This window comes from Chroicocephalus ridibundus, chromosome 1 (assembly GCF_963924245.1).
Source record: "Chroicocephalus ridibundus chromosome 1, bChrRid1.1, whole genome shotgun sequence".
Lineage (NCBI taxonomy): Eukaryota > Metazoa > Chordata > Aves > Charadriiformes > Laridae > Chroicocephalus > Chroicocephalus ridibundus.
Window position 1 is genome coordinate 108,492,604 of NC_086284.1, and position 13,255 is coordinate 108,505,858.

Below are 13,255 nucleotides of genomic sequence, written 5' to 3' on the forward strand. Positions count from 1 at the left end.
GGTAAAAATACTGCATGAGATGATGTGGGGTGCAGATGTTCAAGCCACACCAACTGCATTATTCTCAACTGCATTATTCTCAACTGCTTGAACTTTTCAGGTCCCTTCCTTCCATTTTGATAGAGGGAGAAAGTCCAGTTGCAACTACATACCTTATAGAAAGAATATATATTCATATTTATACAAATGAGACAGCTGGTTCTCTTAATAATAGGTTAGGGGGCAGTCCTGCTCACTGTGTACTTGCTTGGAAAGAAACAAGACAGATAGTTAACAGACAAGCAGCTATTTGGTAATACTACCTGCTCAGTACATGGGAGCAACAGTGAGAGGTCATAAAGGAATATCTTCATCTTTGCTTCACCCAGAAGTAGTGCCTTAGCATTTAAAGAGACTTCCTCAGAGCAGTTTTAAATTATTCCCTTTCATGACTTTCATTCCCCATTGCTATCTCCTCTTACCCATTCTTTTCACTTTGGTTCTTGTTTTGTGGCAATTTGGCCTCTTATGCTAGCCACACCAGCAGTATGCCTCTGTTTTAAACTACTTGGTTCATTGTAGATATTTCCAAAAGGGAGAAAAAGTTTTAAAAAAAAATAATAAAATGACTTGGTTTTGAAAAATGAAAAAAGAAAAGTGGGGAAGAGTGGCTGGAAAGCTGCCCAGCAGAAAAGGACCTAGGGGTGCTGGTGGATGGCCAGCTTAACATGAGCCAGCAGTGTGCCCAGGTGGCCAAGAAGGCCAACAGCATTCTGGCTTGTATCAGGAATAGCATGGCCAGCAGGAGCAGGGAGGTGATGGTGCCTCTGTACTCGGCACTGGTGAGGCCTCACCTCGAGTACTGTGTTCAGTTCTGGGCCCCTCTGTACAAGAGGGACATTGAAGTGCTGGAGCGTGTCCAGAGGAGAGCTACCAGGCTGACGAGGGGTCTGGAGACCAAGTCGTATGAGAGGCTGAGGGAGCTGGGCATGTTCTGCTTGGAGAAGAGGAGGCTGAGGGGAGACCTCATTGCCCTCTACAACTACCTGAAAGGAGGCTGGAGAGAGGTGGGTGTTGGCCTCTTCTCCCATGTAAATAATGACAGGACCAGAGGAAATGGTCTGAAGTTGTGGCAGGGGAGGTTTAGATTAGATTTAGGAAGAATTACTTTACTGAAAGAGTGGTCAGGCACTGGAACAGCCTGCCCGGGGAGGTGGTTGAGTCACCATCCCTAGAGGTATTTAAGAAACGTCTAGATGTGGCACTTCAGGGCATGCTCTAGTGGCAGAGACTGTAGGTTGTTTGGTTGGACTAGATGATCTTAAAGGTCCTTTCCAACCATGAAGATTCTGTGATTCTGTAATATGAAAGATCTATGAACTAAACATATCATCCTAGCTCTTTCAAATGCACTAAAGCTTGGGTCAACACGAAGGTTAACCTGCCGTTTTCCCCAAATTTAAGGACACTCTTTTATCTTTCACTTTCAGCTTTACTGCACCACTTTGCCATGACTACAAAATACCAGCTAAGGGTTGATGACATTCTGTGGGAAATCAGGAGGTGTAAGGACTTCAAATATGAGCAAAATTCAAATATAGGATGGAGAGAATGTAATTTGCAGAGTGAAGCTACACTTAAACCTCAGGTATGACTTAGGTGTAGAAAATCCACAAGGTACTCTACAATTTACTGCTGACAAGTGGATACGCTATGCTGGAATGGAAACAAAATATATTGCTCCAATTAGTGGCACCATTAAATCAATGATAATAAATAAGAATTAATTTTTTATCAAATAGATCAGTCAAATTTCAGAAAGCTGCATGTTAGCCAGAATAATAAAAAGTAAAAAGTTTTATCTTAAGGAATGGTCAACAGGAAAAATGTATTTAAGCTAATAAAAGATGCTATTAATTAATAATTTAAAACTGTTTCTAACTGTTTAGCCAAAGTCCTCCTTTCCATCTGTTCTTATGGGTTTTTTTTTGTTAAGACAAAGAGTATGAAATCATAAAGGAACAAGTGCTACTTTAATAAGGCCAACTTTTAAAATTTAATGTACTGATTTGGGGAGAAAATATATCTACTACACTAAAATGCAGTTTTATCCCTTAACTAAAAGGTTAGAACTAAAAGAAGAACAAATACTGTATATGTATATAAATGTCGGGATAAATATTTTGAGTTTGTGGTTATTGTAATTCAATTAAAGCCAAGATTATAATCAAAAAAGTTTTCTTTTCACACCTTTCTGCATTTTAGTTTACATGCAACCTCCCAAACATTAATACCGAAAACCAGAAGCACTGAAAATCCTGGGGCCTTTCAGAGTCACAGTCATGTAGTTAGGATGAGGCCAATATACTGCTATAAAATATTTAGCTAATTTTATTTCAATCTGGACGTCGTGTTTACCAACTTTTTATTATACTGAAGAACCCAGGTGGAACTGCAGGTGGAGCTGGCTCAATGCTGAAGAGTGTTTTTGTGTTTGTTTCAGGTGGTAAGCACAGCTGGAATGACTACTGAGTGTCTGCTAGTGCTAAGGTCTTCAATGTTACGCTAAGACTGGTTTCCTTTTTGTTTTAAAGGCAACCTAAACTTTTGCTTTATTATAAATGGAAACAAATACAGTAGCGTATGGCACTTCATGTATGTAGCTTGCACTGTAGGATCTGGAGAGACCTGTTGTGTTGTTTGTGGTTAGGGGTGCTTTGTAAAGTATTCTTCTAAAGAGACATACTTCGTCATATAATAAATTACAGTTCTTATTCTGCAGATTTTTCAAATTTATACCATGGGACTTGATGTCAGCAAAACTACATACTAAAACCATTAACAAAAAAATAGAAAGGAACTGTAGACATAAACTGTTTCATCATATGTACACATGTACTAACTATTCCAAGCTTAAGTTTCCCAAGAAATTAAGGTCAGCTGTAAAGTTTTGGTCACAGGGTTACTTCAATCCAAATGCATTATCCAGACAGCTGTAGTTTATCTTATTATGCTTTGCTATCATCTTCTTTTGACTGGATGATGTCATTAGCAACTTTGATTTCTATGGTTTCTGGATTTAAAGCTTCTTTCCCATTTTCCTCCTTTAGTGGCAGCTTCCTATCAGAAGAAAAGAGGAATCATGGTAGTACATAAATAACACATATTCTGTAATTTAAGTCTACAAAGTATGTATTGTTTACACAGTCCACAGTGTTTCTAGAAATGTAATTTATTGAAAATAAAGTATAATTACTGAGGTTCTTTGCTTTTAAAGAAATACTCATTAACTCTTTCCATTTTTACAAAGCCAGAAAAAGCTAAATGTCACGATAAGAACATTGCTGCTGCCCAAAATGCAGTTTCTTCAATAAGACAAAAGAAACAAGAGAATGCCAAATAACCTGACTCAAGACAGTATGGAGGTATGTGTTCCTGAGGATATTATGAAACATTACAGTCAAGCCTTTTGCTGAATCTAGATTATACTCTTTTTTTTATGTCTGTTTCTAAATATAAATTCATTTGTATACTGAAGACGACATCTATCATTGGAGGTTATGCCAAGGTAAAGGGAATAATTTCTTATAGCACAAAGAGGTAATGGAGGTTATGTTATTGTTTAGAAACTTCTACGGTTTATTTTTGCTAGAGCACACAATCTAGCTGTGTTAATAACTTATAGCTCTTTTAAGATAAGCTTAGTGAAAACTCAGAAATGGCACAATAAGAAGCTGTCTGCGTTCACCCCTGTGATAGAAGCTGTTCTTATTTGAATGCAAGAAGACCTTCAAATGGTATGTTACTTTCAGAAACAGTCTAAAGATTCTTTTGGGTTTTATAATCCTTAATTCCAATGGCAAATGAGTCCCCACCCTTGCTTTACAGGAAAGAGAAACACTGATTTCATTCAAAAAGGTCTTGAAAATCATTGATTCCCTACTGCCAGTAGTTAGCTGTCAAAAAGTATAGATGTCAAAAATATGTACGGTTTACTCAGATATTCCTGTAATAATGTCTCCTGGGCATAATAGCTGTTAATCATGATTCCAGTTCGGGTTTGCTTTCTGTTTTTTAACTAGGGAATGGTATGCATGTGGCTCTTTTATTCATAAGAACTGTTAAACGTTTCAGTAAAGTTCCACTGTGATTGCTTTGATGTCCCAAAGAACAATACAGTGTTCAAAACCTGTCTGAGGAATCCCTTAGGAATGTCTTGTAATAACAGTGTTTAATAACAACAAATAAACCAAAGCAATACCCAAATTCCCAGTCTTATGAAATTTAGACTGTCTGAAATGAACTAAGAAAGATGCGGTTTATCTAGAGGTTAAATCACCAGCACAACCTATTTCTAAGAGAAATCAAAGAGAAGACTAACTTGTTCTATTCCAGTAAAATATGTGGGATATATATCAGCTGTCTGGCTTCGAGCACAGAGGGAGCTCCCTAGTAATTGTCTGTTTCACATGGCACACCCAAAGGAAACAGATTTCAGCCCACAACACGATGCCTGAAATAATGGAAACAGCAGAATCAATGCAAATCTATTTTTAAAAGAGGATAAAGCACTGGGACAGAGGAAGAGCGGCTCATGTGAGGCATTTCAGGTAAGCAGGCACCTGTGTTAAAGGCCTGATCATGCAAAGCACTTAAACTAGTATTTCAAAAAGACCTAATTTAATCTAGTTTTATATAAAGGCAGAGTAATTCTGAAAGGGAGGAAATATTTAGTCAAAGTGATAACTGGGCAATTGACAAAATATACTGTGTGGAAATTAAAATAGACTGGTTTTGGAGAATGGATAAGAGCATGTTACAAATAATTTCTAATTATTTGAAATAGGAAGATTTGCTAGAACGCTGTTGAGGGATACTAGATATCACTGAAATCCATCTTCATGCAAACAGTGTGATAAAATTAGCCTTGCTTTCAATGCAAGCAAGGAAAAAAATTACAAACAAATAAAATGTTTTACACGTTTTGGTCATCAAAAAGTCCATCCACCATTCTTTGACCTTACTGTTTTTAAAAACTTGTGGGGTTTTTTTGGATATGATGTGAGGTTATCAGTTCAGTTATCATTAGACTTTTTCCTTTTTGACTATACCAACATTTTTGTTATTTTGGAATTTTCCTCTCCATTTGTTTCAAACATTAACTCATATTCAATCTCTATTAACATTCAATATTTTTCATGTTTTAATTAATTAAATCAAGTTGAAATGTTTTAATTACACCAATTTTTCTACACCTATTTTTTCTTTAGCTACACCTATTTGAAATAATTTAATATTTTTCAGGTGGGCAGAGGAATATTTCCAAATTCTAAAGCATTTTATAATAAAACCATTTTGGAAAAATGAAAAAAAAAAAAAAAGACTGGAGAACTTTAAAATGCTCTTTTGCTTTAATCAGATACTAGCTGTTATCAATCATTAATAATATTGACTTCCTCTAGCACTGCCTGTGGTCTAACTGCAATATTCTGCTGATATTACCCATGCAAAATTTTAACTAGAATATTTACTTTCCTATTTTATTGGAAAATGGCTCCCAGCCATTTTGATACTGGAATTCACACAGCTTCATTGATACTAAGAAAAATTCAACCAATACTGGAAACACAGAAATGTCAGATTAAGAATGTAATTATAGTACCACACTGCATGTGATATTTTAATCATATTACAGAAATATATTATGAATGCACATCTTAAATCGATTTCCTGCCAGTGTTATTAAAACTTTTTGACTTCCAGGCAAAAGTGCTTTGCATTCATCTGTCACACATGAATCCCAAACCTGGTTGTGACACGAATCATCTGAGTTAAAGTAAAATGTAGATTACTGAATAATATACTGAGCAATATAATGAAAAGACCCCATTAATGTAAGAGGAAGTCATCTCTTCACTAATTATTTTCCACAAATGCTTAAATTGTATTTAAAGTTCTGAGTATAATTTGGCAGTATTCAAAATCATTCAACTAATTATTCAAAATATTTACTATAATTTAAATTGAAGGCTTATCTTGTATACCTTTAAGTCAGCCATAATTAGCCAGAACGAATCCCACCTTGCATGAATATTGCCTGCCTGCAACGTCCTTGACATTTTTCCTTCCTGCAAGCTAAGCTCTTCCCTCCAAGATTCCCGCTGGTCATCCTTGCCCTGCCCAGCGTGTGCCTTTCTGGCTGATAGCACCTGTTGTTGACAATGTGTTTTTGTGTTATTGCTACTGAGAGACTTACTTCTACCCTGTTGCATCCTCCTTTCCTTTAGTGGCTTCTCAGCCACACTTTATATTGCTTCTCTGTTTCATCTGTTACGACTTCTGTCTGAGCAGAAGGTCTTTCCACGTTCCCCTAGCACCAGCGTCCCTTCAGATGTCCTCACTGCACGATGCTCTATTCATCTTTGGTTTCCTAAGTGACACTGTCCAGAACCTTTAGCTAACCTCCATCCAGCTCCATCCTTGGACTGCTGCCTTTTCCCATTGCTTGTGGGAGAAGAAATTACCAAGAAGGAAACTGTCATCGTTATTAATAACTCTTAGCAGTCTTATTCTCCCAAGGACATAATACCCATCAAACTCCTTATCAGTTGTTCCTATGATTTAGTTATTTTTTGTGCCACCAGTGACTGATTCTTTCCCCCTCCTTTAAGATAATAAAACATTTTTGTTCTAAACGTTCTCATATTTCACTCCTGTCAGCTGTTCTAATGACTGAGACAAGCAGGAAGAAGTGAACTTAATCTTTCCTTATATTGTGTCCCTTGCTAGATGCATCTTATTTGTATTTGCAACATCTGGGGCTATAAATGGTCATGAAGCATGAAAACATGTAGCCCTGGTGCCTTACTCACTAACATGCCCAAGGCCTGCTGGAGTGTACAATCTCTACAACTACATTCCCCTGACTCCTTAGATAACTGTGGGTTCTCTACAGTGCTCCTCAGTATAAATTCTAATATGAAGAGAAAGTATATCACTAGTCATTCAGCAAATTCCATAATTATTTAATTAACACAAGTTTGAAGTCTTCACGCACAGGTTCTTTAAAGAAGTATATAGCTTAATGTGCAGTTACTTAGCACCTTCCCACATTGACTACAAATACCAATAACAGCCAATAAGACAGGCTTTTTTCTTATTAAAGGTTCTGGCATTTGCAGTTCTAGGTAATGGCAAGGAAGGCAATTTTGTTGTATTTTCAGAAAGAGACTTTTATAAGAACATCCTCTCCTTTTAAAAAACAACTGAGATTCCATCAAATAATCAACAGGTGAGTTTGTATATTTGCTACAGAAGTGTCTTTGTAGCCCTGACAGCTTTAAGATCTCATAAGGTATGAGATTGTCACATCATGTGAAAAGCTTTGGGCTCAAACCAAAGAAACTTGGAGTTGTCTTTAATAATTTCAAATCAATCAACTTTTGAGGCTCAGAAATGAAACTCTTGAGCAATCAGTTCATGTCCTTTAACATCACTAGGTGGGCTCTCAATAGAAGGAATGGTACTGTCATCACCTTTGTTGAAATAATAGTTTTTATTCAACCTATATTTTCAGGAAAAAAAGAAAAAAAAGCACACCAGAAGCTCTCGTTGTGACAATATGGTTAGCAAAATACTGGCTTCCTTGTGCCCTATCACAAATGTTAGTTTACCCTCCACACATTTCGAAAAGCACTACTCGAGTACAACCACTGGCCACTCTACCCAGTTTAGTCTGTTCCAAGGGCTGCAGCGGCAAAATGGAGGAGAGGGCCTGACCGCCAGCACCTGGGATCCCCAAGCCCAAGGCTGGTCCCTGTGATTCAGGAGACAGCCAGAGACTGCAAGCCCAAGGGGAAAACCGCTGCAGTTTCTGTGCTGAGAACAGCTTGCCAGGATGGGAAGGGGGGATGTGAGTACTGAGCAAAATGGCTACCCTTCAGTGCTGTTGATCCAATTACCACGTAGACTTAAATACTGAGCTAAGCTCTCAGTTGTGTGAGTGAAAGCAGGAAGGGACCACGCTGCGGCAGCTGAGTGCCTGGAGCATAGGATCATTATGCGCTACATACAGGGTGGGGGGGGGGAATGCGTGTGTGACCCAATCTAAGGCCACTCCTGTGAGTCAGATTATTCATGCAGAGTGGTTAATAACTGCTGGGTAGGCCCTGGGTATGTGGTAAAAATGAGCTGCAGCTCACTAAAATTCCTTTTCCTGATCAGCTACTACTGCAGGGTCAGGAAGGCTGGAAGGGTGAGATGATTGTGGGTGCTGGGGCTGAGAGAGAAGCGGGCAGGGCTGTGACCTGCCTCTGCCGGCCGTGGTCCCCCCACAGGGTTTGGAGGTTAACTGGGAGCAGCGAGGGAGCAGCGGGGCAAGCTTCAGAGCTGCCTGAGACCTGACCTCACCTTCCAGCCCTTGAATGCAGTGGGCAGAGCTGGGGTGGCAGCAGCATGTGGGTCTGTGTCCCACCAGGGCCAGGGTTGGGCATGGGCTGCCAATGAGGCTGGAGATGATATGGGGCTCCTGGACCCTGGTCAGAGGGGACGGGTGGGCCGGGGAGTGAAGGGCAGAGCTACCTGTGCCCCTCCAGCCCTGACACGAGGTCTGTTTTCACCAAGAGCATAAGAGGAGCTCCTCAGGAGTCAGGGCATCAGGGAGGGCCAGAAAATTTCCCTGGATACTTGCTAACCTCCAAACAGGTAGTGGTATAAAGATACGTCTCATGATTGCCACTATGGTGGTGTTGCCATCCAAGGGCTGGATAACGCTCAGATGTGGTTGGGCTTTGGGTCACAGGAAGAAGAGAAAAACATCTACTGATAACCTCAGCCATTGTACATGGGTGTCCTGGTTTCAGCTGGGAAAGAGTTAATTTTCTTTCTAGTGATTGCTGTGAAAGGAATGTCAATAACGCATATTGTTTTAGTTATTGCTAACTGATGTTTATACTTTTCAAGGACTCTTTTCAGCTTCCCACAGAAGCTGAGAAGGAGCATAGACAGAGCAACGGAATGGCCAATGGAATATTCTGTACCATAGACGTCATGCTCCATATAAATGGGAGGTTGGCCAGAGCAGGGGGTACTCTGCAATCACTGCTCTGGATGGTGCCAATTCACTGGGTGGTGAGACTGACTTGTGTCATTATTATTATTGTTATTATTGTTATTTTCCTTTTCTGTTATTATTTCTATTAAACTGTCTTGATCTCTACCCACAAGTTTGTTTTTTTTTTCCTTTCCCTTTCCCCTCCTTTTCTCCCTCTTCTCCCTGCTCTTCTGGGTGAGAGGGGAGAACTGCGTGAGTGGCCGCATGGTCCTAGCTGCTGGCTGGGTTTAAACCACGATAGTGGCATACCGTGATTTAGATCGATTATTGTAAAAAATTACACTGGTAAACTGCTCTGCCGCAGCACACCATGCTGGTGATGCTGTGTATCTCCCTCCCAGAGTGTGGGAAGTCCAGTTCATCCTTGCAGCCAGAAGGAGCTTGTGAGAAAAGCTGGGGAATGTCAGGCTACTTACTCCGGTTCTGTGAGCGGAGTTGTCTCATTTGGCTCATTTACTGGGCTCCCATCTTCATGATTGGTAATTCTTTCATCCTCTGTTCGCATTTCCACTATTGGCTCTTTTGATCCATCTTTCCTAAAAATTATTAAAAGAGTCTTAGTCTCATATCATCATATTAACCACATACATTGCACATAACTAATTAACAAGATCCCTTCTCTCAAGCCAGCAAAGAAAAGGCAGAACTAATTATCAGTGACTAACACCACCAAGACGCATTTAACAGTGTGTTCCCAGTTCCTTGAAGTCTTCAAAGCATCCTGTATCCATGGTTACTTACCTAACTCTGCAAACATCACGGATTAGCATCTCAAAAGAGCATTTTGTTTATGACTAAATAATAAGACAATTGCCTCTTCATGGGAACAGATGAAAACTTTCCTAACCTAGTATAATAAATATACATCTTGATGCCTAGTTGTGCTTGAACTTTTCTGGCACTGTAAAGAGCCTTCATATTAATATACACACTGCAAAAGTGTACTTTAATCTCCTGAGACTGTGACAATCCCAGTTGCTAGAACAGGATAAAGAGCCCTTGTGTGATAAGAACCTAGCCCCTTCTGTTTGCACTGCTAGAAGAAACTCTTTTGTTTCTATGTCATATTTCCCCCATTTTAGGAACAAATGTTACTTTCTCACATGTAAGTAAATGAACAACCTTTGCGCCAGTTGGACAATGATTGTAAGGAAGATGGAGCAGCGAGTACTGTCACTACACTTTTGTCGATGATACGGCCGTGATATGGAAAGCAATGTTCGCTGCTACAGAAGTATTAACAATATTACTACTAATTAAAAACTTGCATATAATTTTACTCCTGAAAGAAAGATCAAAGGATACCCAAGATGTATCTGATATTTCAAAAATAAAACCTCTTTCCATGTAGATATTTCATCCCTATTCCTGCCATCAGATTAGGAATTGTATCCTGGAACTTTATCTGCTGCAGTCTGGAAACACAGGGTAACTGCGTTACAGATGATCACTTTTATATCTAACAGACTATTTTCTGGACCTGTGACGTTCTAGAGAGCAGTTAAGACTGCTATGCTCCATAGCAAAGATCCAGTTAAACCCTTGTCTAATTCATATCTCACACTTTTGTATTGTTCCTGAGAAGACAATAATTAAAGAGGCTGTTACAACTACAATAATCCACCTATTCAGGAAGTACCTGGAAAACTACCATTCTCTGGTAGGCATCCTCCAGGAAAATCTTTGTAGGGTAATAAGAATGTACCACAGATAAATGGGTCGCCAAGAAGTTGACTAGGGAAGGATTAATGGTTAGAAGTCTAAAGGATTCTGGTTATTTTTTTTCTTTAAATGGCATGATTTGTGCTTATTCACCTCTGCAAGTGAAATTCTACTTTAAGATACACAAATGTATACAATGCTCATTTCTGTAGATGATGCACATAACTGTCATGGCTACCTCAAATCTATGAAAAGATTATGGATCATAGTATGACTGGTGGAGGGAACGGTAAGTTCTACTTGGTTTGCCTATACATCTACAGTCTTCCTGACAAACAAACACTATTGCATAACCAAAAGCCCAAAAAAGATGTTATTAGAGAACAGCATTCACATAGGATTGAGGAACTGATCTCTACAGAAAGTATAAACTGTGTAACAATTAAAAATTCCACAGGGAGGAAACTGATTTACAGGAAACACATTATGTCATTTCTGTTCCAGGTGGTTGCTTGTATGTTACATGCATTATATCATCTACATTCCTTACATATGGAATATAACTAATGATACCTACAATCAAAATGTAAAAAAGAACCATACCATACACCCACTCAAAAATCCAGAATGTCAACTGACATATTTAAAAGAAGGAAATGTCAGGGTCTTTTAGGAAATGGCAGTTGGCATGAAATAAATTCAAATTTTGACTCTTCAAGCCTCTCTTGAAATTTCACCCTGACAGTTTATTTATGCCGAGCGCAGTCCCAAATATTTTAAGGTCTGACTGACTGAAGATCACCCCAACAATGAAAGAAATATAATTAAATAAGATAGTTGTTCTTGCAAAATAAGCGTCATTGAGGAATTAATATTAAGTGACCAGCTTTATGCTTTTCTGGGACAGCGTGGAATGGCATTTGGGTATGAGATGTTGAAGCAAGGTATAAACTGCTGTCAAGTGACATTTGCAACTTTAGCTCCCTAAGGTCTTCCCATTCAGAAAGGGTCTGTACACCAATTCATACTTGGTCACTTCTTGAATGTGAAATTAAATCATAAACTGAAGTGCTGTGCTCAATAGGAAAGGACAGCTGAGTCAGAGCCAGAAGCTTCACATCTTGATTCTATTGGTCTGGACACGCTGGCTTCACACAATAGAAAAAATGGTATTATTCTTTCTCTTACTGTCAGCCGCAGAGAATTACTTTACGGCATAATTTCTTTTCAGAATCATTATTTGATATAAATATTGTGTGCCTGCTTATGATTGGTTTTGTTCTATGGAGCTGTTTCCAAAATGGTTGAGAATCCAACCAAGAAATGTAATCAGGTTACCTAAGAAAGACACAGTCTCCGAATCCCAATAGCTATGACAAAACCCAAAAAAACCCACTTATGCTTCCACTACCAGCAACAAAGAAGCCGAATACAGCTATGAACAGTGAGACCTGTGAAATCTGATTTGCTCTACAGACATTTAGGGAAGGATGGGATATGGGAAGCTGCAGGAGAATAAACTTCAAGCCTGATGACTGGGAGACCTGCAGCACGCAGGAATTCCAACATTAAATGTTATTTAAACCACACAAAGACAGCACTCTCACAGATATTACAGTGTATGCATAAGAAGTCTATAATATGAGCATAATGAGGAAATGATGCATTTTTTAGTTAAAAAAAAGGAACTGCCTAAAATGAGGGACCATAAATAATCATCTCTCCAGCTTACCTTTTGAAAGCCCTGTAAATGTTGGGTATTTAAAGCACTATTATTTTATGCAATCAGTACTTGAACTGTTTTGCCAGAGATCTCACTATCCACTCTCTCATTTAAAGAAACATATTTGCACATAAATTATCAGTTCATTCACATTTTTCTGATGAAGTAGCCACTATACAAGGGTATTTGTGAGAATTTAGCAATCATTGACTGTTGCTACAAAGAACAATCATGCTCACCAGCATTTCACCCATATCCAACTCAGCACTCCTATTTTTAAAAAACAACAATACTTTTTATTCCTAAAGTCTATGGGCAAGAAACAAGATTTTCCATCAAGTGCTATATAGAACCATAGAATCACAGAATGGTTTGGGCTGGAAGGGACCTTAAAGATCAACTAGTTCCAAACCCCTGCCATGGGCAGGGACACCTCCCACTAGACCAGGCTGCTCAAAGCCCCATCCAGCCTGGCCTTGAACACTTCCAGGGATGGGGCATCCACAGCTTCTCTGAGCAGCCTGTTCCACTGCCTCACCACCCTCACAGGAAAGAATTTCTTCCTACTATCTAATCTAAATCTCCCCTTAAATATCTGACAAGAAAAGCTTTTTCACAGATTTTCCATAATACTACGTCCCTTACTCTCAGATTTACTGGCACTGTCACAACCATACTCTGAGGTTTTGGGTATTAGCAGCTCAAAGATGGATTGGCAGAAATGATCTGTTACCTGTTCCTCATGGACCACAGATGTGCCTATGATTATTACTGAATTA

At 39.0% G+C, this 13,255-nt stretch overlaps 1 protein-coding gene across 1 annotated transcript in view; it reads right to left on the reverse strand.

Moving 5' to 3' along the window:
• Positions 1-953: 953 nt before the first annotated feature.
• Positions 954-13,255, reverse strand: part of NCAM2 (neural cell adhesion molecule 2) — a 303,009-nt gene continuing 290,707 nt past the window's right edge. Inside the window, exons 17-18 of the mRNA XM_063347313.1 lie at positions 9,508-9,627; positions 954-3,099 (exon numbers count right to left, since the gene is read on the reverse strand). Of these exons, the coding sequence (XP_063203383.1) occupies positions 2,988-3,099; positions 9,508-9,627 (232 nt within the window). The 3' untranslated portion in view covers positions 954-2,987. The remainder of the gene's footprint in view (positions 3,100-9,507; positions 9,628-13,255) is intronic.